Source organism: Phascolarctos cinereus, unplaced genomic scaffold (genome assembly GCF_003287225.1).
Source record: "Phascolarctos cinereus isolate Bilbo 61053 unplaced genomic scaffold, phaCin_HiC Scaffold_726;HRSCAF=1367, whole genome shotgun sequence".
NCBI lineage: Eukaryota > Metazoa > Chordata > Mammalia > Diprotodontia > Phascolarctidae > Phascolarctos > Phascolarctos cinereus.
The window spans coordinates 82,785,279-82,810,698 of NW_027556098.1; the positions used below are offsets into that span (position 1 = coordinate 82,785,279).

The 25,420-nt window shown below is 34.5% G+C and overlaps 1 protein-coding gene across 10 annotated transcripts in view; it reads right to left on the bottom strand.

The window, feature by feature from the left end:
- The window catches only part of CNKSR2 (connector enhancer of kinase suppressor of Ras 2), a 333,138-nt gene that overhangs the window by 152,304 nt on the left and 155,414 nt on the right, over window positions 1-25,420 (bottom strand). For all 10 annotated transcript variants that reach the window (XM_078146630.1, XM_078146627.1, XM_078146628.1 and 7 more), the window contains exons 6-8: window positions 22,608-22,727; window positions 16,947-17,006; window positions 13,440-13,508 (exon numbers count right to left, since the gene is read on the bottom strand). In XM_078146630.1, coding sequence (XP_078002756.1) covers window positions 13,440-13,508; window positions 16,947-17,006; window positions 22,608-22,727 — 249 coding nt within the window. The remainder of the gene's footprint in view (window positions 1-13,439; window positions 13,509-16,946; window positions 17,007-22,607; window positions 22,728-25,420) is intronic.

The following is a 25,420-nucleotide window of genomic DNA, read 5'->3' on the forward strand; positions in this document are numbered from 1 at the left end:
CTCTAGAGGTATTTATTTTTAAGATTGGTATTAGTTCACTTTAATGTAATTGTGCATATATAGTATCTTAAAATCAAAGAATTGGCTACTACAAGTTTCAAAAGAGTGGGAAGCCTTCTCTAATACTTACTAGCTCATGAAATAATGACCTAGTACTTTATGGTTGGCAAAAGCATTTAATAACCTCATTTGTACCACCAAAATGATAGGCAGTATAATTCATTATTAATTTTTTTATTCCTTTGCCCCATGTTGAATTTCTATTGATTTTAGACAGTAGAGTAGAGCCCATAGGAAAGGAAAATTTCTCCCTTGGGTTCCATTGGAAATAACTAAATTCTCATTATGCTTGTCTAAAAAGACACGAGGTGGATTATAAGGAGAGTTTTGGTGACAGAAGGAAGGTGACTCAGTATTTGGGATGTGGGAAGTTATTCCAGGAAGATGGAATAGCATGAAATTAAGTAACAAGTTGGCTGTGGGAAAATACAAACAAAAGGAACTTATTGAATATTTTCTTTGACGATAATGGAGGAAAGTTATCAGAAAATAAGCACATGTAAATGTAGGCCCAGAGAATCCCAAAAGAAAGAGAGACTTTAAGTTCTCAGTTTCCTCATCTATAAAATTCCAGAGGTTGAATTAAATGTTTTATAACTGGACTTCTCCACCTTATTTTTGTGTCACAGACACCTATGATAAAGTCTATGGACCCTTATCAGAATAATGTTTGTCGCCTACATTGTCAATGGAAAAAATGCTAACTTCCAGTTAGAGGTCAGTGAAAAGAAAGATGTACTTTTTCCCCATCCAAATTCATGGATATCCTGAAATCTATCCATGGTCCTCTTGGGGAGGGTGGTCCATAGAGCTTAGGATAAGAACCAGTGTTACAAAAGATCCTTTTCAGTTCTAAAAATGCTCTGCTAGGTCAGAAGATTTGATGTACTCTGCTCCACAGAAACAAGTAAGGAAAGGAAATGTATAAAATTGACAAAATGCATTTAGCTAACAGATGTTCATAGTAATTAAGAGTTATAGACCAAACCAGTCAGATAAGCAGCCGGTCAATGAGTATTAAGCAGCTACTATTTGACAAGTCTTGAAGGTACTACGTGTCTAACACTGTTCTAAGTGATAAAGATACAAAAAAGAAACAAAAGACAGTCACATGGTAGGTAGTCACCAAACATTTAGTAATTGACCCTGTGCACCCAAAAGGGAATTACTACATGAAGGAAGTAAGTTTTTTAAATGTCACGTGAAGAAAAGCAAGGAAACTCTGAATGAGAGGCATAATGGCCAGAAGAGACCTTAGAGATTTTCTATTTCAACCCTTCGGTTTTACAAATATGGAAACTGAGGTCCGTAAATGTTAAATTACTTGTGCAATATCATATCATATTAAGTAGCAGAGCTAAAAGTTGAACTCAGGGCCCAACTCCACTAAAAGGCTCTTTTCCCCTTAGTATCCTTTTAAAAGAAAGGAACGAAGGAGGCAGGTATCAAGGAGAATTTGTGACTTAACCAAAGTGAGGTAGAATCCATGGAAAGCCTAGCTTCTTTGATAATTACTGGATAATTCAATCATTAGACTAGACGGGAAGAAATATAGACTAAGCAGAAGAATCAAAACAGAAATGGTTGGTTACTTGAGAGAAATCCCCCCCCCAAAAAAAAAAGCAAGGAGGGAGTCAGAAGGCACCTGATTACCCAAGTTGATTTCAAGTTCCCAGTCCCAGAACTGAGAGGTATGATTACTGAGCCACTATTATACTTTGAGAGACTATGGAAAGGAACCAAGTCAGGTTGGTTTATTTTCCTGACAAAACTCTAGAAAGTGCTATGAGGGGTGTTTTATGAAGGTTTGCAGAATTGGTAATTGCTAAATGTCAACACGGCTTCATCAAAAGAATTTTTCTCTTGGTGCCCTACAACAAGAAAGCCTAGCAATGTGATAATGACAGGTGAATAGACACTGGATGGATTCAAAGAATATGTGTTCATAGAAGGAAGCCAGTTTAGCAAATGAAGAGGTAGTTATTTTAGTTATTTTGGTCACAATGACAAGGATTTTTCTTTTGGAGACTATTTGAAACAAATTTGAGCAGTTCCAGGTTTCATCTACTTATTTAAATTAAGTTATGAGTCTAACAGTCTGGTGAAAACCATCTCAATATGCTAACTCGTAGCAAATATGTCACTGCCTTAGCAATTTAGTAAAGTATAACACTATTTACACAGGCCAAGATCTAAGCTTTACGTTTAGGAACACCAAAATCACTGTTACCTACCAATCAAATTTCATATCATTTATAGAGTTAAAGAACAGTATCTCAGTAGTTATCTGGTACAAAATTCTACTGAACACAGTAGTCACCTCTATGCATGAGTGATCTGGGTTCTTACAAACACCTCAACTAACTCAGCCCCCCCCAAAATTTTTTTTTAAAAAACTTGCTACCTAATGAAGAAACTGATTCTATTTTCAGACAGCTTTAATTGTTATGAAGTCTTTCATGCTATTGAGGTGAAATCTCCGTAACAGAAGTTACTCAGTTTTTAGGGATTCTCCTTAAGGAGTCTCTGCCATGTTTCAGGAAGGATTGGTGGTCAAGCATACCCAGTCATACACAAATGGGAACTTATAGACCTCAAAATCTCTAGGGACTTTCTCAGCAATTTGGATTCTGCACTAGACCTCCTCCATGACAGGGTCAAATACCTTTGGTGAGCATGTGTGTCCTTATTTCTTGCCTCACTTGATATTAATAATTAGAAGATTGTCAAGTAAGATTGTTTGTTGGTACGCAATCCTTTCTTTTCCAAAATGCCAGCCTTCAGTTAGAAGATGCAATAATAGCACCACGTGTGAGCTCAAGTCTTTAATTTTCCTTCCTAGGATTAAGTGTCCCTGTGTGTCATCTTAAGAAGTTTGGCAGATTTGTGAATCACTAAAAACAGGTAGAGGTAAGTAGATGTGTTAAGTTTTGACAGGTTCTTTGTCATGTTTTGAATATAGTTATCAGGAGGACAGAACACACACTGATTACACATGAGTACTTATGTACGTGGTCATATTGCCCAGCAGGAGCTACTGAGGGCCACTAAGTAACTTTTCTTTTGGCCAGTAATAGTTTCCCTGAGCCTTCTAGTACCTGTGGGTTCACCTTATGTTTCCACGAAGTATGGAATTCTGATTCCTTCTTAGAAAACCTAGATCTATTTTCTAAGGGAAAAGTAAAATAAGTGTAATAGAGTTACAATGATTCAAAGTTTATTTTCTACACTCTTTCCACATTTTATGTTTCCTGATTTTCGTCATATATTTTTTTTCCTATTTTGTCCTCTGTCAGAAACCTTAGTACAGAGATTTACTTTAAGCTTTTTCACCTATTCCTCTCCCTGGAAAAACAGCCTGCATTTAATTTATCCCAGGTTATACTTGGCCTCTTATAGAAAAAAAAATGTTTGTAGTGTACTTCTTTGAGTTACTACTATCTTTTATTCAATTTTAGTATCTCTAGCTATGCAAAGGTTAGGATTCTCATATGGATTCTCCCAGAAAAAAGTTTCCACAATACTTGACCTAATGCTATGCCTGCCTATCAGCTGCTGTTAATATTCAGGGAAAATGAAATTGCTAAATGATAATGGAGTATCATATGCCAGGATGAGGAGCAACATTTTGCTTTGGAAGTGCCCCACATAAGCACAAGAATGAAAAGAAACAACTAGGCACAAACAGGGTAGAAAAAGTCTATAGGATGTCATAGCAGATCACAAGTTGAAAATGAGTTAATAATATCTTGCTGCAATACCAACTAAAAGCTAAAGAAACTCAAAACAGATAGCTTAAAGTAAACTGTCCATGCCAGGCAGAGAAAGTAATCCTTTCCCTTTTCACACAGCATTAATTGTGGTCTTAAAAACATGGTGTATAATTGAGGTCACCATTAAGAGGGATGTGAAAATCTATAGTCTTTCTAGAGGAGGACAAAAACACTAATTAAGGGGATATTAAATGGGTCATTGGATTTAGAGGTAGAGGAGGACTGAGAAATCCCTATTTTACAGATGAGGAGACTGAAGCCAAATGATTTGCCCACGATTGAAAAGGAAGTAGGTAAACAGCCAGGACTCAAAGCTAGATCTTTTGACTCTAAGTTCAAAGGTCTTTGAACATGATGTGGCCTGGCAGAAGGAAATAAGAGTACTCACACTAGAAAAGAGGAGGTCAACTAATAATGTCTTCAAATGAATGAAATTATTATTGAACAGGGATTAACACTGTTTTTTCTTCTTTACAGAGGACTGAATAACACAAAACAGACAGATTGAAGGAATAAAGATTTTTGAATGAGCGTAAAGAACTCTTTGACCTAAACAGTGATTAAATATTGGAAATATACCTACGATTTCTTTGCTATGGGTACTCCCTCTACTGATAAAGATGACACCACCCCTGTGACTTAGTAGATGGTCTTCAAATATTGTTGTGACCAAGAAATTAATCCCACTCTGGCCACTCTGGTGATGAACCTCATCAAAATTAGCTACACTGGTCTTTGAATGATAGACTATATAGTTTATCATCATGTCTAGAATTCATGCCTAGACTTTTCCCAAAATCACTTAAAAATCTAATTTTTTAAGTATGGCTTTTGTTTTGACATCACCTTCATTTATAAATATATGCCTTTCCCAATTTCCCCATGAGCCATCCCTTGTAACAAAGAATTAATTTAAAAAAAAGAGGAATTCTGCAAAACCAATCAACACATCAACTGTACACTACAGTTTATTAAATACTCTACATCCACAATTCCTGGCCTCTACAAAGAAGGGAGGAGGGTACATTTCTTCAATTCTTCTCTGAGTTTGCTATTTTTAAAAAAGTATATGCTTTATGAATGGAGGCTCCTAGAAGAAGCTGGCGAATATGATGCTCATATTTAACTTCCTAATCCTGCTATCTATATAAAGCTCAACATACCTACTTTGAGTGTAGAAAGTACCATAATCTCCCCTGTGGGGTCATGGATGGAAGAAACTAAGCTCTGTCTGGCTCCCTCTAGGACACTCCCCTCACCTACTCCTTTTTTAGGGTTATGATACATGTGAGAGAATTATGGTATGGCAGCATAACATTCTCTGGCCATGTGTGGAAAATGACAGATCCACCCTCTGTCCCAACAAGGTAGAGAGTAAGATTTTCCATCAGCATAGCTAGACAGATATACACAGTACACATACAATAGAAGTTATAGCCAACGTGAAGCTAAAATATTCTGGGGAGTGAAATTTTAAAAAGAAGACTTTTCCAAGGGATGTATCTTGCCATCTGTGTTGGTACTATTTATCCCTGGAAGAATATCCTCTTGATCCTTTTGAAAACCATGAACAAACTCAATTTAACATAAAACTCTTCCTCTAAAGCTAGTAAATGGTGCTTGTAGCAGATGTTCCAAGTGAAGACATATTCTCTGCAGAGTTGTGTTCCTTTGCAACATTACAAAGACAATTTTAAAGTGTATGATAGAAACAACATATTCCCCTTAATGCATCCGCCCTTCACATTTTAACTGGTTGATACAAGCTGACGTGTAGGAAATTTCATGTAAATTTCAACTTAAAACTAATAAATTATAACACACATGTGTCTTCTGAAGAAGTTATTAATACCAAAGACTTTGCAATGCTTAATGATTTATACTTTTAAGACTTTAATTAGCATTATCAGTTTAAGAAATTTGCCTAATTTTTTTTTCTCTTTAGTACAATATTAATGAATAAGGTTTACAAAATTAAACTACAGTGCATTTGGAAGAATCCTCATCTGGCCCCTTTCACAATCGTTCATTCATTGCAATGAAAGAGGTAAGTTATGAATTATGCATGTGTCAAATGTATCAAAGAATAACCTTAGAAGAAAACTCATTCTACTAAAGAGCTAGAATTTTAATTTCTACAATAATATGAAACTATGTAATTAAGATTAGCCAGAAATCATCCATGGTTCACTCACACTAAGCAAAATTTTAGTCTTGATATTTCAACAAAGCAAATGACTAAAAAGATTTCCTTGAGAAAAGATTATAAAATCATTTATGTAAAGGCAAAAAAAAGAACTAATTATTTCATTTCCTTTATAATAGAAAAAAAAAGACCCCACATCAAAAGTAAACTAGTTACTCTAAAGCATGCACTCCAACTCAAAACAACACTGATTGAGGGAAGTCAGTTTGGGCCCTTCCCAGCAGCTGCTATTATATTTGACCCAAGTTTACAGTTAACCTTGAGTCATGATTATATTATATTCTGAATTTATGCAAATTTGTTTTAGTCTTTTATATCTTGAGAGACAAATGAATAGGTGAAGAAAAAGTTGTTACTTTATAATCTCCTACTGCTAATAGGTGAATACACACACACACACGCACACACACACACACAAGGGAAAGAGTCAAGGGTGTTGCCCCAGTTTTATGCAGAATGATCATTGTGGCAAGCCAATGCTTTTTTCATTTATTTTAAAACTTCTGTGGAGTTTTCCCCCTGTCATCAAATGTTCCAACATCTGAATTGGCACTCTCTAATGGATTTCTTAAGGCAGGAACAAAATGAAATGTGAGCTACTAATCATTATTGTTTTCCCCATACTTCTTTAAATTACCCATATCAGAGCAAAAAGTGACATAACTTCAATAACCTAACCTTCATCTCCAACAGGTATAACCTATTCTCTTAATAGATCTCTTTGACTTGTTAACATACCTGCCTCTCTCAATAAGTTAATATATGACTCAGTAAGGCCAGTATAGGGGTATCCCTTTCTATTGCTGTTTTAAATATGGTAGTATGGGTGTATATGTGTGTATAATTCATGACGTATATGCAAACACATATACAGATTTCTCTCTATATAGGGTGTATATATAAATATGCGTTATGTATGCACATACATATATACATACACATGTGTGTCTGTATGTATCTATCTCTCTATGTATCTATCTATCTTTTGTTTCACACCTTGGTGTCATGGGATGCATGAGTAATATACTCTGAAAGCTTATTACTTTCATCACCTGGACATTTATAATGCACACTGATTCTTCAAAGGCTTGGCTACTCTAAATTGGACTGTGGAAGTTTCTATTAAGGAGTATAATAGCACCACAGTGAAAGGGGAAGATGTTCAAAACTTAACCGATTCAAAGAGATCTCTGGGTTTAACTTTCATAACGCCAGAGTAAACATTAGCTGTCCCTTTCACAAAGTTGCAACTAATCTATATTAAGATATATTTCCCCCAAGAATGAAAATGAAACAGATTGATAACCAAAACATCTATTAATTGGATTTGCTTGGGATAAAATTTTTAACATTGTTATTGTGTGGAATTTATAATATCGAATTTCTTTTTTGATTTCATTATTCATTTTGTACCTGGAAAAAGTACATGTATTTGCTCATGCATTTTTAATTTCCCTAACCCCAGCCACAAGGACAGAAACAAAATAAGTTCATATAAAGACCTTCCATTTAGCAGTTCTGAGATAGAGCAGAACATACATGTGCACATATATTTCTGTATAAGAATTTTACTTTAACATAATCTAAAAACAAAGAAAATTTAAATATTTGTAAAAATCAAAACTCATATTCAAGGATTGTCATAGTTAACATTTTGTAATTTTGCTAAAATAAAAAAAAAGTCAAGTTACTGTTAGAGTGAACAGTCAGGCAATGAACAAAGGTGCAACCATCTTAAAAATGTGAGTTATGAAGCAGTATCTTTGCTAACAAAAAGACAAAACAAAGATGCACTTTGCCAGATTCACAGAATGTTTCTTAAAGAAACAGTAACATTAAATGATTACTGCATAACTACATATAATTTCACAGATTAAGATGAAGTTATTCTTAGAAATCTTTATTTCCTCACATCTTCAGCCAGCCTGGAGATGAAGATACATTGTCATGCCCAATTTACCATGTGCTTAATTTAAAAAAAAGCAAAAAAACCCCCATGACCTGATTTGTAAAAAGGAACTCCAGAAGAAAGGGAGATAAAATGTCAGGGGGAATCTGTGACTGACTACCATATGTAAAAATTCCCCTTACCATACTAATTCCAGTGATCATGTTGGTAGACAGGAACTAATGCTTGAGTCATAGGCAACTAGAAAGAACTGAAAGTAACTGTCATTGTTTACTGAATTTTATAATGCTCTAAATAAGTTTACTTTTAATTCAATAATTTTTCATTTCTCATTCCAGACAGTCAATGTTATCTATTAATGTCCACTCCTATCTTCTGCCCTAATTCTGTTACCTCCTCTGTGATCCTCTCTCTCTTTTTGTTTGGAGAAGGCAATACTGGGGATATACATATAGCTATATATTTTAATAAATTAGCATGTATGTAGTCCTTAAGATCCTGGGCAACATTTAAAAGAAGTAATCACTCCTATCTGGAAATCTTTCTAATAAAATCATTATGCTAGATTAGCAAACACATTTCAAGTATTAGAATAAATGCTATAACATTTTTTATGTAAACCATTTTATTATATTAGGATCATCAAAATATAATGAGTGCTCACTTTTTAAAACAGTTCTAATTTGGGTTAATCATTAGGTAATCTTTAGATATAACTTAACATGTCATTAATTAATAAACTATTAAACTAAAATAACTTTTAAAAAGTGATATACATTATACTCTGGTGATCCTAATATAAGGAATTGAGATACTATTATAATTCATATTAAAATTTTATGAGTAACTACAAACAAATTAAAAATCAGGGATTTGCATACACTCTAAACAGTTGATAGGAGATTAATATTAGGCATTCAGACATTCATGGTCTCTAGCTGCTCTGAGTTCCTCTGCTTCTAAGGGGGCTTAACAGAAGGATTTTATCTAACAGTCTCATAGCAAATGAATCATACAGTACCATGGATGAGATGAAAAGGAATAAATAGGATCTCTAAGCAATATAGTTGGACCAGCTTCTGGTCCAAAAAATTATCCCTTTTTACATAATACCTTCAAAGATACTATGTTAAATGTAAACCATTATTGAAAGAAGAATGTCTATGATTAAAAAAAATCTATCAGATACATATCATATCAATGATCTAAAAGAATTTGAAAATATTTTTCATTTACTGAAGTGGAAATGTGTTTGCCAAGAAGAAACTGTACTCCCCACCCTATCTCCCAACATCAGTCTCTGCTCAGTCCCCTGTTGTCCTCATCTTTCTCCTAATCAGCTCCTGGCACTAATCTTTAAAGGAATTTAGCAAAGGGTAATGAAAGAGAAGAAACTGAACTTTCTTCTCATTTAGCTAATGACATACTCTAGTCCAAATGCTGTTGGCATCTTCTTGAAGGTCCTTGACTATCTACTCTCAATTCATTGGGAGCTAAGGATTGTTAATTCTTAGATGAAAGCATTGGTCCGAGTAGAGAAGTCATCTGAATGCTAGATGGCTTCCTATGTGTATGTAGATATATATATCTATATACACACATATATACAAACATATATATGTACATATGTACATATACACATACACAGTATACATAAGTGTGTTAGTAGTCAATAGTGTAAAAAGACAATTTTCAGAACTTTTGATTTAGTTAAGAAAGTACGGGAACAGAATTCCTGGTTTAAAAAACAAACAAATGTAATATGAATGGCATTAACAACTTGGAAATTTATGGATTCTTTCTTTCAGAATATTCCCCCAAAGAATTTTAGTATCTATTAATATTCTTATCAACCAAATAACCTCTGAAAGTGCACTTAGGGCAGCTGGTCCAAACTATGGTGTAGTAATAGTTTCCTACGGTACAAGTCTGAGTGGGTAGAATTTTAGGAATGACTGCAGTACATGAGGAACTGTCTTCTTGTCAGAGAAGTAAAGTGTGGTTCTGGTCTCCTTGAACTGGCTGTTTACACATCCTTTTTTTCTTCCTCTTACCTGGGGCAGTAACAGCTTTCTATGTGTGTGAAGCTGCTGCTTTAAAAACTCAAAAGTCAACTTTAATTTTAAAAAGAAGCATACAAAAGATTTAAATTTTATGGTTTCATTTTAAAGAAGAGAGTTTAGGTTTAAAAAAGAAACCACAACTAGAAGCAAACAATTCTGCTAGACAACTTAATGTCACTCTTCTAGGAACTCCAAAAACTGCTTTTAAATTATTCTCTGGTTCATCCAACTTTCTCAGACTTTGGGTTGAAACATTATGTCATATTCCTTCATAGTATATTTTAAAAGAATTAAAACCCCACATTTTTACACAGTGATTTAGCACCTATAAAGGCATGTTTTACTGAAGGACTAACATTGTTCTTTTAAAGTTGGGACATAACAACAACGACAAAATTTCAATATTATGCTCAATGCATTAATTGATATGAAGAAATACAATCAAATGTTTTTCAACTTTAATGGATTGTAATTTAATATAAGTATCTTATCCAAACATAGAGCCAACTGTATCATCCACTAGAAAGGGACAAATGAATAGAAAGGGTAATTGCAAAACATAATTCAACAACTTATTTTAACCAAGAGTCTCCATCATGTCTTTCATCAGAGCCACAGCACAGGATCAAAATCAACTTTGAAAATTTCACTTCCTTTTTGTTCTTGCACAATGTAGGAGGCATCTAAAAACTTTATAAAAACCAAAAGATAGACAGTCACTCAACAATTCAATTCCTCATATTATTAAGCACTTACTAAGAGAAGATTTTGTAGGGAGAGATAGAAAATTTAAAGAAGACATAGCCCCTGCTCTCATGGAGCTTACAGTCTAGAAGTGAGATAGCAAAAGGATAGTCAGGGGATTAATCACAATAATTAACGTTAAGAAATTTATTAGTTTAACTAGAATGTCCATATCCAAGAAATTGCGTATATTTTTAAAATGATGTATTTTTTCTCTGTGATACAGAGCTGTTTTGGCTTTCCCAAAGCAATTTCCTAAGCACAATAGACTGCATCTGTCTCTGTCCCCAGTGGGGGTAAGATTAAGGGTGGTGGGTAATGGCAGGTGAAGAACTAGCAGAAATTTTGCTGCTAAAATCAAGAATCAAGTGGAAATCATTCATCAGTCACATGCCAAAAGTTCAGCACTGTGTGGTGAAATGGAAAGAAGACTAGGATTTGAGTCATAGGACCTGAGTTCAAATCCATGATCTGCCTCTTATTACATGTGTGAATGTGAGCAAGATGCCTAATTTTTCTGGGTCTCACTTCCTTTACCTGCTAGATGAAGGGGTTAGAAGTTGGACCAAATGATATCTAATATCCCTCCTGGCTTCAATGCTATTAACTTTTGATGAGTAGTCTTCCCAGTTAAGTTCATTCTCAGATTCCATTTAATTTTTTTTCTCCTCTCCTTTTGTTCTAAGGCTCTTTGTTTTTGCCTGCCTTCCCAAATTTATCCTTTCTTGACCTTATTCCCCCAACCAGATGTAGGGTATCAAATGAGCAAAGTGAAGCCCAGAGAGGTTTAATCACTTATTTAATTACTTAGTTGTTATCAAACCAATAGAGCCAGAACTGGAACCCAAGTCTCCTGACCCCTAGAAAATATTTTCTAGATTATTCTTTCTGCTTCTTGTGATAAACATTGTAAAAAAAATTCAGGTACATCAAAAATCTAACCTTTACTGAAGTATTTCCAAATGTCCAATCTACATTGATTTTCCTAATTCACTCAAGCTGTTGCTGAGACACTCATGTATTTGATAAGGACATGATACACTTCTATTTTCACTGACTATTAAGCACTATAACAATTACAACCTTCAAAGGCAATGCAAGCATTGTTCCTTATTAATTTCAATCCTCTTGGATTTCATTCACTAGACTCATGGTCAGAGTTTATACTTGTTAAAAATAAGTTCAAAAAAGGAGAGAGCATGGGCATCCTAAGGAGCTGAAGGTAATAACCAAGGCAGAAAATCACTCATGAAGAGACTTCGTTTTCCCATCCTGATCACATTCTCAAGAAGATTCCAGAAGCTGCTACCTGGTTTGATTGAGGAGTAATTCTCAAAATACTTGGCTATCTCCCTGAGGACTAGCTCTTGACACTCTATTGGGAAAACTGTTCTCTACCCCACTGCTCCTTGCATTCACATCCACAGTACAGAAGATAAGAAGCTCCAGTCTGTGTAGGCACATCCTGTATTAGTGGGTGAGACAGTTTTCCAGGCACTGAAAGATTTGCAATTTCCGTGTGAAAGGCTTTGTCTGTCAGCAATCTTCTGTGCTATTCAGTCCCCTCCTCACACCCACAGACTTCACTTTTTAAGCTTTTATTAACTTTTACTGTACTTGGATAATGAGCACATCAAAGAAAATACCACGACTTTAATTATTAGTGTCTAGGTGCCTTTGCAACATTACACAGACTCTCAGTTTCTCAAGTGAAAGCTAAATGGGTTGGTTCACCCAGGAGATATGAACTACTGAGAAATATTAACTATGCCTCTGCCCTTCTTTACAATGTGGTGATTAAAAGTTTCCTAGCCCTCCAAATGAGATTTTCTTCTGGTAAATTTCTGACACCAATAGTACACTCAATAACAAAAGATATGCCAGAATATTATCATAATCTCTAAAAAGCTGACTGGCTTGAAAAATGGAATCCTTGCAAGGAATGAAGAAATATACTTTTACAATTGAGGATTACTGAACTGATAGTCTAGGAGTTTTTATTTTAATTTTTGCTTCTTGTTATTGACTTCTTGCTGTTGCTCATTTTAAGATGCATTTACTTTTTTTTAAAAAAGTGAATTGACTGTGGATATTCCAAATGAAAAGAATCTAGCATGATCAAGAATCACAATTTTTCTTATTTTCTAAAAATTGAAAAATTAAGCATTAAAAGACCTTTTGTGAATAGTGCTAGTATACTGAATATAAATAACATTTAGAAACCCATTAAAAACCACAATTAATGAGTTAATGCTTAAGTAGGCATGCATAGGATTAATGCTATTATGAACCATACCTACATTTTCTATGTCATCATTTAGTTTCTAAAAGGTCAGGCTAAAAAGCCATAGTATGAAACAAGCAATAGTATGTCATCCTTTTAAAAATTTATTTTGCAATTGCTATTCTCCCATTTCAGTGCAATTAAAGACTGTATGTTCTAGTTCTTACCAGAGAGTTGGCAAGTCTGACTACAAAAACTAGAATATTTTTATGTTCTTGTAATCCATACTTGGTACATCATCCAACAATTTTGAAGAATAAAGTGGCTATCCACCATTGATAGAGGTTACTTGATTTATTTTGGCTATGAGCTGATAGCCCATTGTACTTCTGTTCTTTTCATGTTTTAGCAAATATCACAACCATTTTCCCCCATCGACACTTAATGTAATCATACATACCACAGTTTGGTGATTGACTTGAATCACTTCATCGCCAGCATGGATTTTCTTGCATCGATCTGCAGGTGACTAAATTAAAAATAAGAGAAATGATAACATGATTGTTATTGGTTGTTACCTTTCTCTCCAAATTTAAAAAAAAAGGCTTTTTTGAGGAGGTTGGAGGACACTTGTGATTTCTCTGAAGGATCTCTTTCTATCACTCTGGATGATGAACTCTTCTGCAACACAGAATCTTAGAAAGTTGTGTGGGGCAATGGGTTGTTAAGTGATTTACCTAGGGTCACATAGTATGTGTTAGAGACTAGACTTGAAACCAAGACTTCTGAACCCCACAGCCAGATCTCTTTACTATACCATCTTTCCTTCCTTTCTAAAAGGATGAAAATAAGAGTACCAGCCCTGGAATCAGGAGGACCTGAGTTCAAATCTGGCCTCAGATGCTTAACATTTACTAGCTGTGTGACCCTGGGCAAGTCTCTTAACCCCATTGCCTAGCCAAAACAAAAAAAAAGCACAAAAATAAAACAAAAACAAAAAAAGAATGAAAATAAATCTCCTTTTCATTCAACTATAGAAATATATCTATACCAATATTTCAAAAATGATTTTATTCATCATTTCCACTCTAAGGAAAATATTCACTTTACATTACTGACAGGAAGCAAAAATGCTAAACTAGGAACAAGTATTTGTTATCAAAGATAACCAAGTTTCTTAATGTTCTTTTCTAGTGGAGAAATGGTAATCGTATTAATATTTACAAACCTTACACATTCAACCTTTGAAGCCTCCACCGCAACATAAATATATTTCAAAACATTGTGTTTTATATGTTTTGATCCTTGTTATTTAGCATAAGTAATTCAAGTGAACTTCAGCAAATCAATATTTTCAAAAGTGCATACGTGCATGAGTAGTACCCAGGCTTTGGAGACTAGATAATTAAATTGCTAACTTATTGCATCATTAATAGCACCAGTACTGAAAAACCTAGAGGAAATAAATTAAAATATGAAGAGGCAGGCCTAGGTCCCTACCTTTGAGATGAGCTCAAAGCTATACTTTGTAGTATATAACATTTTCTCTTTAAATGTCTAATTACATTATATTGTTCCTTACAATTTTGATGTTTTTAATATATTAGCAAATAAAACCAAAAGAAATGAATTAAGATAACATTTCCACTGAATTCAGCAATCTCTTAATTGTTCTCTCTATTCTTATATGGGGTAAGTAAAAGAAGGCTAATAGCACCAACAATAGGGTTCTTATCCTGTTTCCCGTCATGGACCGCTTTGTTAGTCTGGTGAAACTTATGGACCTCTTCTCAGAATAATGTTGGTTGCCTTCATTCACGATGGAAGGAAATGTTAAAATTTAGTTAGAGATTACTGAAAAAAAGATGTAATTTTTCCCATCATGTTTCATTTTTCTCTGGAAAATAAGTACAGAATTTAGTGTATGAACTTCATAATTGTGTAGGTTTTGTGAAACGAGATTTAGGGGGTTAAATTATGGCCCTTCAAGGTATAGTACTCAGACTTTTTTTTCAGATAAGCTCAGTAGTTCTTACTCTGCATCATTAAAATCTTTTAATAACTATATCAACATAATTGCTTCCTTTGTAATCCTAACTATTTTATTTTATTCATTTAAAACAATACCCCAAGAAGAGGGTCATAGGCTTTGCCAGACAGTCAAAAGAGTACATGATACACAAAGAGGTTAAGAATCCCTGGCTTTAGAACAACAAGGTTTTAGAGCAGAGGTTCTTAACCTGGGGTGCATAGAACTTTTACTTGTGGACAGATTTCAGTGGAGAGCAATCCATGAACTTGGATGGAAAAAAAAATTACATTTTAATTTTGATTAATCTCTAACTGAAAATTTTCATATCTTTCAATTATTTAAAAACTTCATTCTGAGACAGGATATATAGGTTTCACCAAACTGACAAAGGAGTCCCTGACGCAAAATAATTAAGAATCCTTATTAGCTTAATAAGTCTTTATGAAGTGAAAAAAACAACCAAAAATATAGGTAGCATTAATAGTCAAAATGTGTGAGTGCTATAATTTTAAAAGTTAATACTTATTAAAAGACATTTTAGTGTGAGATATCCCCTAGAAGTCTATAATTATCTATTGTTTCAATGGTGTGGCAAGCATCTCCAAAGAAAATAATTTTAATTAATCAAATATTAAGAATAAATATCATGAAATTCCCCATAAGCTATTTACCTTGGTTATAAGACCTTATCCAAAGGATTTAGATAGTGAAATACTCATATTGCTTACTATTAAGCAGTTTTGCCTAGAAGATGATCTCAGTTTAAACCAAAGGCTTTAGCTGTAAAATCAAAAAACCATTTCTGGCCCCAGAATTTGGGGGGTGTTGGTAGAGGGAGCACATCATCATTAACGTACAATTCATTTCTGTGTAACATCACAAAACATAACAGAAGAGACATTGTAGAGCCAGCATAGAAAGAGTAGAAACTGAAATATCTTCCTGAATTTGAAAAGTGTTTATGTTTAACTAGAAGAGTAGTATATTGTACAAATTGCTTTAAAAAAATCAAAATATTCAGCTTTCCTATCATGAGACCTATCAATCAGTGACACAAACTTAAAATATTAAAGACATTAACTGAATTGCTATAAAACTGTATTACATATTGTATGAATGATAAGAAATAGGGGAAATATTTGAAAAATTATTTGAAAAATACATGTAAAACATGAAAATACAATAAATAGAATTTTAAGAAAACTATAAACTCAAGAAAACAAATTCTGGGAAAATGTTGAGGAAAGGTACTAACTAGAGATTTTATTATGCATGTCTCAAGCTGGTTGCATAAACATTTACGGTGATTTAGCTAAGTCTTAAGAGAAAAATAAAAAAAAAACAACTTTGAAAGACAGTTCTTCCTTAAAAAGGGAGTAAAGTGAAAAGGAGAAAAATAAATATGCGTTACAGTGGTTATATCACCCCATCAATGTTGTATTACTTCAAGTGATATAGAAGATAATAAATAAAAATTTTTAATTGTCTACCCTCTGAAATTTCTATTTGACTTCTAGTTATAGATTCACTTCTACTTTGTGTTGTACATATTTTCTTGAGCTTACCTTCAGATATTTGAGTTACCTGACAGTCTTTCTTGCATAAATTGTTTTATCACAATATTAATACATTTTATAGAATTAAAAATAATGTATTCTTATTATTATTTTCTAAGTCACACTTATCTATAATACATCTCTAAGATAAGTCACACAATGGAAGAAATGTGTTTGCTTTGTTTTAAGTAAATAACAGGCTTAAACTAGAATGAAAAATAACTGAAAAGCACTTGGGACCAACACCAATTTAGTAAACAGTTTTTTGGACCTCTTAATCTATCCTATTATTTAAAAGCTCACCCCAAATCACAGTAGTTTATTTAAGAACAGAAGAGGAAAAAATTTTCTGGGCCTGGACAAATTCTGCAATACTTACATTTTCAGTGGTTCCAGTAATTACATGGAGGCCATCATATGTTGATTTAATGTACATACCCTAAGAAAAAGACACCATCAGAAACCATTTTTGAAGTATTTGGAAAATTTCTGAGCAAAACAGAATTTCACATATGAAAAAGTTCAGTAATGGAATAAAACTTATCACATGCCTTCTTGAGTCCAGACTGCTATCATTAATATGATGAGGGAACCCTATATCTGAAGATGTGGGTTTCTAGAGTTCACTAGAATGAATAAGAGAAGACTGCAGCTAGAAAAGGTAACTACTTGACTTGAATTTCATTTGTTATAAATGACTTTTTTTGTAGTAGAACTGAAAGGTTATCACCACTTGGGTTTCCTGCATGTCTTTTTCAAACCAGCAGAATAATTGTGATATTTCTGCAGTAAGAAAGCTAAGTACCTCATAAGACAAGACAAAGGTCTGTGTCATTTAGAAAGCCACTTACATTCTTTGGAAAAATAAATATTACAATGGGAGATTCTAAATCTAGTCCCTTATCAGCTCGTTGTACTTGGGAGCCACGTATAGACTCTTACAGGAACACAGCAACTGCTTCATAGTGACACTTGGATAGCAGCTATTAAGAGGCAAATGAGTACTTCATGGGCCCTTTGACACCATTTATATCTATTTCCTTTTTTATTTCTTGCATCTTCATGCAAAAAAAATTCATTCATAAAGTTCTGGTAAACTTCTGGAAAAGTGCTCTTCTGGTGCAGGATCATAGCATTGAGATTCTCAAAGGCTATTGCCAACAGAATGCAAGCACAAGAAGCTCTTGAAAAGATCTCAATATTTTAAATACAGCTTCTGTGTACTGACTTTGAAACAGAATTTAGATCTGTTATTGGAGGGCCATTAAGTAGAGTGAGTCATTAGAGATTGTTTTTGTTAGCCACGGCAATTTTTGAAGAGCATACACCAACTCACAGAGAAGGAGCAGTGGGTGATACAGTGAATAGAGCCCACCATCTAGTCAGGAAGACTCATCTTCCTGGGTTTATACCTGGCCTTAGACACTTACTAGTTGGGCAAGTCACTTAACCCTGGCTTCAGTTTCCTATTTGTAAAATGAACTGGAGAAAGAAATGGCAAACACTCCAAGAAATTCAAAATGCTTTCATGAAGAATCAGACACAGCTGAAAAATGACTGAACAAACAAAAAAAGAAGGGACTATCCAGATCAATAAGTATTAATGTATACTTTTATCTAGGACAAGATAGAAGGTAAAGTTTCACTCAAATAAGATGGATGGGGACATTTAAATAAGATTCAGTTTGAAATGAAACTGCAAGGCATAGCAAAAACAACTTTGGAAAGGAGAGTCCAAAGGATTTTACAGAAAATTAAATTTGTGAGGAACTTGTTAAGAAAAGATAAAATTAAAAAGTATAACTGATAATGAATCTTTTAAACATGTATTGAGGTTATTAGCATTTAAAATGTGGAAAGAAGGAACTCATGATTTGTTTCTTTTCACATTTTAATTAAGTATTCTAGTTTTAAATTATTTTAATTATCAGGGTTATTAAAGGTTTATTAGAAAAAGAAAGAATAGTTTTTTCCCTTTCAGTAAAGATCCCATTACTTAAAATTAATTTCTTCTTGAAGAAATATGTCTTAAGATTCCTACCTGAATAAACCGATTATACTTTCAATCATTTAGAAATGAGAAAGAATCTTCAAGGACAGTTAAAAACTGGCATAAAGGGAATGTTTTGGAGACAAGTTTTCAGAAACGCTATGTATTTAGCTATTCTAAAAAGCAAATAAAAACAAACACATGTTTCCTAACCTCTATAACTATAGATTCCTTTTTTTCCCCACTTGACCTGTGATTTCATTAGTGTAGGAGTTTCATACCCAGAACTTATCTCTATGAACATAGATTAGTACCTGCTCTACCAAAGGTCACTGCCTTCTCTACCAATTTAGAGTCATTGAAAGCAACTGAGAGATTAAGTGACTTGCCCAGGATCACAGAGACAAGTGTGGAAGAGGAACTTGAACCCAGGTCCTCCTGACTTGGAGGCCAACTCTGTCCTTTGTGCTAAAATGCCTAATATGCTGCAGATGAAGCCTGAGTAATCAGTCTCATTTTGGGCCAGAGACAATCTTGGGTTCTCAAAGGCAGAGTGAAAGCTCTAAGTCTTACCATGGAATGACTTTCTATGTAGATTTTAGGTCTGTTTGAAAACCATCCTGGATAACATACAGGGCTGAACGTGAGCTTGACTACAGGGGAATTAAATTTTTAATGACAGGAATTCTTAGAAGATCAGTTATTAAGCTATAGAAGGATTATGATCTGTGTTGGTGAAGGAAACATTCATACTAATAAGAAAATAGTAATAACTAGCATTTATATGGTACTTTAAGGTTTGCAAAGCTCTTTACATATGTTATCACATTTGATCCTCGTAACAACCCTGGGAGGTAGGTGTTATTATTATTATTTCCATTTTACAGGTAAGGAAGGTGAGGTTGACAGTAACTTGCCCACAAGGTCATGTAGCTAAGTCATTGTTTAAGTTGGAATTTGAGCTGAGGTCTTCCTGACTCCATGTCTAGCACTCTATCCACTGCACCATCTATTTGCCTCAGAGTATTGATACTTGAAAATAGGGGAGTATTATAGTCTTTTAATAGCCATCTAGTACTTCAATGAATAGAGCTCAGGGTTTGGAATTAGGAAAACCTGGGTTCAAATCTGGCTCCAGACACTTACTAGCTGGGTGACCCTGGGCAAGACACATTCTTTGTTTGCCTCAGTTTCTTCAACTGTTAAATGAGAATAAGAATAGTACTTACCTTGCAGGGTTGTTGTGAGGATCAAATGAGGTAATATTTATAAAAAGGGTTCAACGCAGTTGGAACATAGTGGGTTCTATGTAAATGCTTCTTCCCTTCTGTCTTTTCCTTCCCAACCAGAGTAAGACAGTTAGGCTGCACCTGGGAGAGTAACTCGCCCTTTTCTCCCTCCCACCTTTCTCTCTGGAGAGGTAATCTGCCACACCCCATGCTACTTTCACCTCCGTGTTACCCCATGTTATTTTAAGCTTTGGGATAATACAATGACTTCCCAGGTCCACATAGTTCCCTGGTCTGCTATTCCAGGGAGTTTATGTTCATTGAAAAGTTAGGAATACAATCACAGTTGTTCAGAGGCCCCAGGTGGGGGAAATCCCTAACATTTAGGGAGAGGTTCAATTCTCTGCTTTAATTTAATTTTATGTTTATCCCTAGCCAACCTGTGACATCTTTGTGATTGAGGAATAATCCAGATTACTGGAAACATTTAGGTAAAGAAGCTAGCAGAATATGTTATAGTGTCTATTAGTGAATAGGCACCAAAAGGGGAAGTTGAGAGATAGAAAAAACTCTTTTTAAAAAAACTCTTCTCAGTACTTGAAGAAACGCGTATAACTGGCAGCTTCAGCCTGAGTCTTCTGCTGCAAGTGCCTTTAGGACTGATGGCTCTCCTCAATGTGTCCATTCTTTGCCACAGTTAATTCTGTTTTTTTTTTCTCTCATAACCGGTAGCCATTATGTTGCTGATTTTTTTTCAGCTCAGTTCTTGCTCTTGTATTCCTCAGTCCTTCCTTTCCCCTGATAGGTTCCAATTCCAAATTAACTTGCTGCTTTCATACAAGCTTGTCAGGACACAAACAAATCCCTCAATCAATATAAACAGACTTTCTATTAGAACTAACAGTGTTTCCAGGATTTGTTCAAATCTAGTTTACATATCTTTAAGATCCAGTCAAGATACGGCCTCACGTGATAAAGACACCAGGGCTAGGTTGATCAATAAACCATCATTTTTACATTAAACATAATTATTTTATGATTCCAGACCTTAAAAAACCAATAACTGTAATGAAGAAAGAGAATTCTGATCATATTAGAAAGCTAGAAATTGCTTGTTGCCAGAGGATGCTTTTTAATAACAGTGTATGAAACTGACCTTGAAGTTGAATACTGTATTTCAGGAGCAAAACAAAAATATTCAAAACTTTTTATTTTAATGGTCATCTGGCTAAATAAAGAGTTTGATCCTAGACAGCTTTCAAGTGCAATAGGAGACAGGAATAGTACAAATCAATTCATGCCCAGAGAATCAAAATAAGTTGTTTTAATTGGATACTTTAATTCCACCCCTCCTTATCAAACTATCTATTAGATCTGCTAACAAACAAAACCGACTTATCTGAATTCCTTCTTTTTTTCCCTCCTCTCTTTTTTCCTCCTTCCTTCTGTTCTTTTTTCTTTTTCTTTCTTCTTTTCTCTCAATCTCTCTCATTCTCTCTCTCTCTCTCTCTCTCTCTCTCTCTCTCTCTCTCTCTCTCTCTCTCTCTCTCTCCTCTCTCTCTCCCTCCTTCTCTCCCTTCTTCCCTCTCTTTTTATCTCTTATTCTCCCTGTGCTAGTATATGCTACTACTGTGAGTTTCAAACACGACAATCAGTCATTAGTGGAGATTCCTCTACAACACACCTGGAGACTTGCTTACCCACTTTAGAGAAGGTGGCCAATAGCATTGCTTGCTGCATGAGGAAATACCCTTAAATGGCTTTGTTTCTAGGACCAATGTGAATCTGATCACCCTTCTCATCCTTGCATTGGAGATCAAGACCCTCATCTCTCTTCTTTCATTATCTTAAGTTTCCCTTTTCCTTCTTGCCTAGCATGCTGAATTTAATTTCTGATTCTGTTAGTTCTTTATCCAAATTTCAGGTATTCAGAAATAGCCAAAGCAAACACATGCCAATCAAATGATTAAGTCATACGGCTAATCTAATCCTGAGATCTTAACCTTTTATGTGTCACTGACCCCTTTGGCTGTCTTCAATATATGATGAAAGACTGATTAACTTGGTCTTTTTGGTACTAAAGAGAAGAACCAGGAGCAATAGAAAAATGGTGTTAAGAAGCAAATTTCAACTTGATGTAAGGAGATTCTTTCTTAAAGTTATAGCTATTTAAATGTAGAATAGGCTGCCTTGAGAGGTAGTGGTTTTCTCTCTCATTCAAAGTCTTCAGGCAGAGGCTGGTTATCCTCTTATTGTCTGTCCTACACTAGCTATTCTATTTCAGGTAATTGTTGAAGTAGCTGGCTGAGTATTAGTTGCCTTGGAAATCACCTCTTGACTACCTGCCCAGAAAGAATATCAAGTGATTTGAATATTAAAGAATACTGGTTTAATTTAGTGTACTTTCATGGAGTAGAATGGACTGGTTAAAAATAAAACAAAAACACAATCATGTGGATTAATACTATTATTGTACTTATTTATAAACTTCCATTTGCCCTAATGTAGGGGTCCTTTTGGTGCTAGAACAACATGAAAAAGCCAATCTTTTCCCAAACTTTCCCCCTCAAAACATTTCCCCAGTGCTCTGCACAGTGCCTGGCCTGACTGATTGGCAAACTGGGGAAATCTAAAAATCACTAAGTCATTCTCTCTCCCTTCCATCTACAGAGAGTGTCACATCAAACTCCTGATATCTTAGCTCTACTATTCTCATCCCACTTCTCTTATAATTGACAGAAGTCCATACTGTAGACTTTTTGCCAAAAGTATTAACTAATTGCTCATGGAGGATGGTTTTAATAAACTGCGTACTTCTTACCAGCCCTTCACTTGGCTTGATATTTGCTAGCTGGATCACTTCCAGGTGAGCAGACTGCGAAACCAGGGGATCAGACGAAAGGGAGATAATGTGGTCACAGACTCCAGAAAGTGTTTTACACTGAAAGCAAAAAGAAAGATTAGGATAAACATTCCAGATAAATGACAAAACATATGAAATAACTGCCTACCTTACTCAAATTTTTTCTTCAAGAAAACAAGAGCAATCAAGAAAAGACAGCAAGTGATATCCATCCATCCTTCATTACCTTTTGAAGTCATATTGTTTCTGCATAAAGTTATACAGGGAGAATGGACTGCACATTATATCAATGTACAACATAAAGCAACATAAAAGAGGTTCATGGCAGTTTCAAGAGATACACTCAGCTGCTTAGCTAGTTATCCTTTTCTCTAGTTAGAAGGCAGTCAAAACGTTGCATTCTAAGTACTTCTTGTCTAGCAGTGTTTTGTTTATAACATACACAAAATAAAGTTATTGATCTCAAAACCCAATGCCAATATAAATACTAAAGTTCATTAATCCTATCTTGTTCCCTTTGACCGGTACAATGACCAGGAAGTTTTCATCCAAGAATAAAATGGATAATAATGATAATAATAATAGTATATTTGCTTAAAATATGCAACACTATGTAATATAGGTTGTGAGTATTTAATAGCCTCTGAGCTAGTATCATATGATAGCTCCAAAATTTCTACCATTCCTACAACATTTTTCCCCCAGGATGGTTCAATCACACATTTTTGTATTCTCTTAGTCACACTATATACTACTCTAAATTGCTGAAGATAGATTTCTAAAAGTCAGAGAGGTAGTCATCAATTTGGAAAATATACCCAATCCAAAATAAGAGAACCAATTTCTTACAGTTAATTTAAAAATTATATAAACAGGAGCTTCTGAAATATTTACTTGTAAATACCCATGGAATGCTGCCAAGATAGTTAGAATTAATCTTTAATCTATAGTTATTGTTCCAGGGAATTTAATCACTTCAGGGGCTGTATGTGTTTATATGTTCTAAAAATTAATACTACAATAACATTTTGGTTTTAGCCAAATGAGGACATATCAAAATAGAAAAAAATATGGTAATGTATTCACATATTCCACAGGGACGTGGTAACCATATATTTAGATTTAAGTGAGTAGGGTGGACTATAGTGCCTTAATACTAGGATTTAATTGTGATGGATGCTCATGAGTGTTGGGATGGAATGCTATTCATTTTACAAATCATTGTTTTAAGTACCATGTAGGTCAATTAACATTCCTCTTTTGAAAAAGACTAATTAAAAAAGAGTTTTCTTGAACTGCATGCCTCTTATCTTGATTTGAAATAGTTTTCTGCATGCTGTCTACTCTTTCAATAAAACTTCCAGAACAGTAACAAAATATTAAAACAGTAACAAAAATATTTTAAATATATTTAATCCTTTACTGAAGTTGGGAAGAGAATCTATAGTACTTACTACGTGTCAGGCACTATACAAAGCACTTCTACAGCTCTCTCATTTGACCTGCACTACAGTCATGAAAGGTAGATGTTATTATTCCCATTTTACAGTTGAGGAAACTGAGGCAAAAAGAGGTTAAGTGACTTACCCAAGATCACCAATCTAGTAAATGTCTGAGGTGAGATTTGAATTCAGGTTTTTCTGATTCAAGGGCCAACACTCTATCCACCTTGTCACCTAATTGCTTCTAGGGAACTAAGTCAACTAAAGGAAGCAACATATCCTTGCCACACTCTTCAGTCCTGGCCACTCCTTTCAACACACCTCTCAACACACAGGATCAGGAGGAGGAATCAGCATACTCCATTTAACCACTAATATTTTTAAATTCTCTGTCTGTGCCACCTCTACTAATTTGAAGTTCATACCTTTTAATTACATCATTCCATCCAGATTTTTCTTGTTAACCTCCAGTTCACTCCCCTTCTGGACTTAATAAATCCAGTTCTTGACTCATAATCTTCCTTTCCATTCCAACATTCACCAACGGCAACTTCCAGGTCATAAACCAACTCAACTTCAATGACTTTCATATCTGTCCCACCCAAGCTTATGCCTTACCCACATCTAATTGGCCTGATTAAGAGAATTTGGCCAATAGAGTATCACAATGAATTCAATTTGGTGCCTAAAATAATCCTAACTCTTGTTTTAAGACAACCAAGTGAAATTATATGTGTTAGATAACAAGCAAATTATATTTCTATAGAGGTTTTTTGGTAAATATGTTAAAGTTAGCCCAGGATCCAGAAAGGTTCTAAATAGTTAGTGTAGGATAGGAGGTAATATAGAATATTCTCCACCTCAAAGGGCTCCACAACTACGTTTTAACTGTATTAGAGGAGTCCAATAACATAATCATGAAGATTCAAAATAAAAGATGAAAGTATATGTACAGATGGATTTCCTTTCTGGAGGAGACAGTGGCTACCTATACCTCAAAGTATGAAAATCAGTCAAGTAAGGAGTGACGAAACCAAAAGACTATGAATAGAAACATGAAAAAAGTTATGAAAGGTGAAGCATTTAGAAAACACAGCCTGGAGCCAGGAATAGTAACTCCGCAGGTAAGAGAGGCCTCTCTGTTTTCAAGATAGCAAATAATAAACACTTAGGATATTCCAGGCAGGCAAGACAGGATAAAAATGAACCTGACTAGTGACTCCACAAGAATACTGGCAGATTCCTAGTTCAAGTAAAAACAATTGCTAATATTTGACTACCTCCTGACTGCTAAGAAAAAGATCCAAAGAAAAGAGTTAAGCATATAAT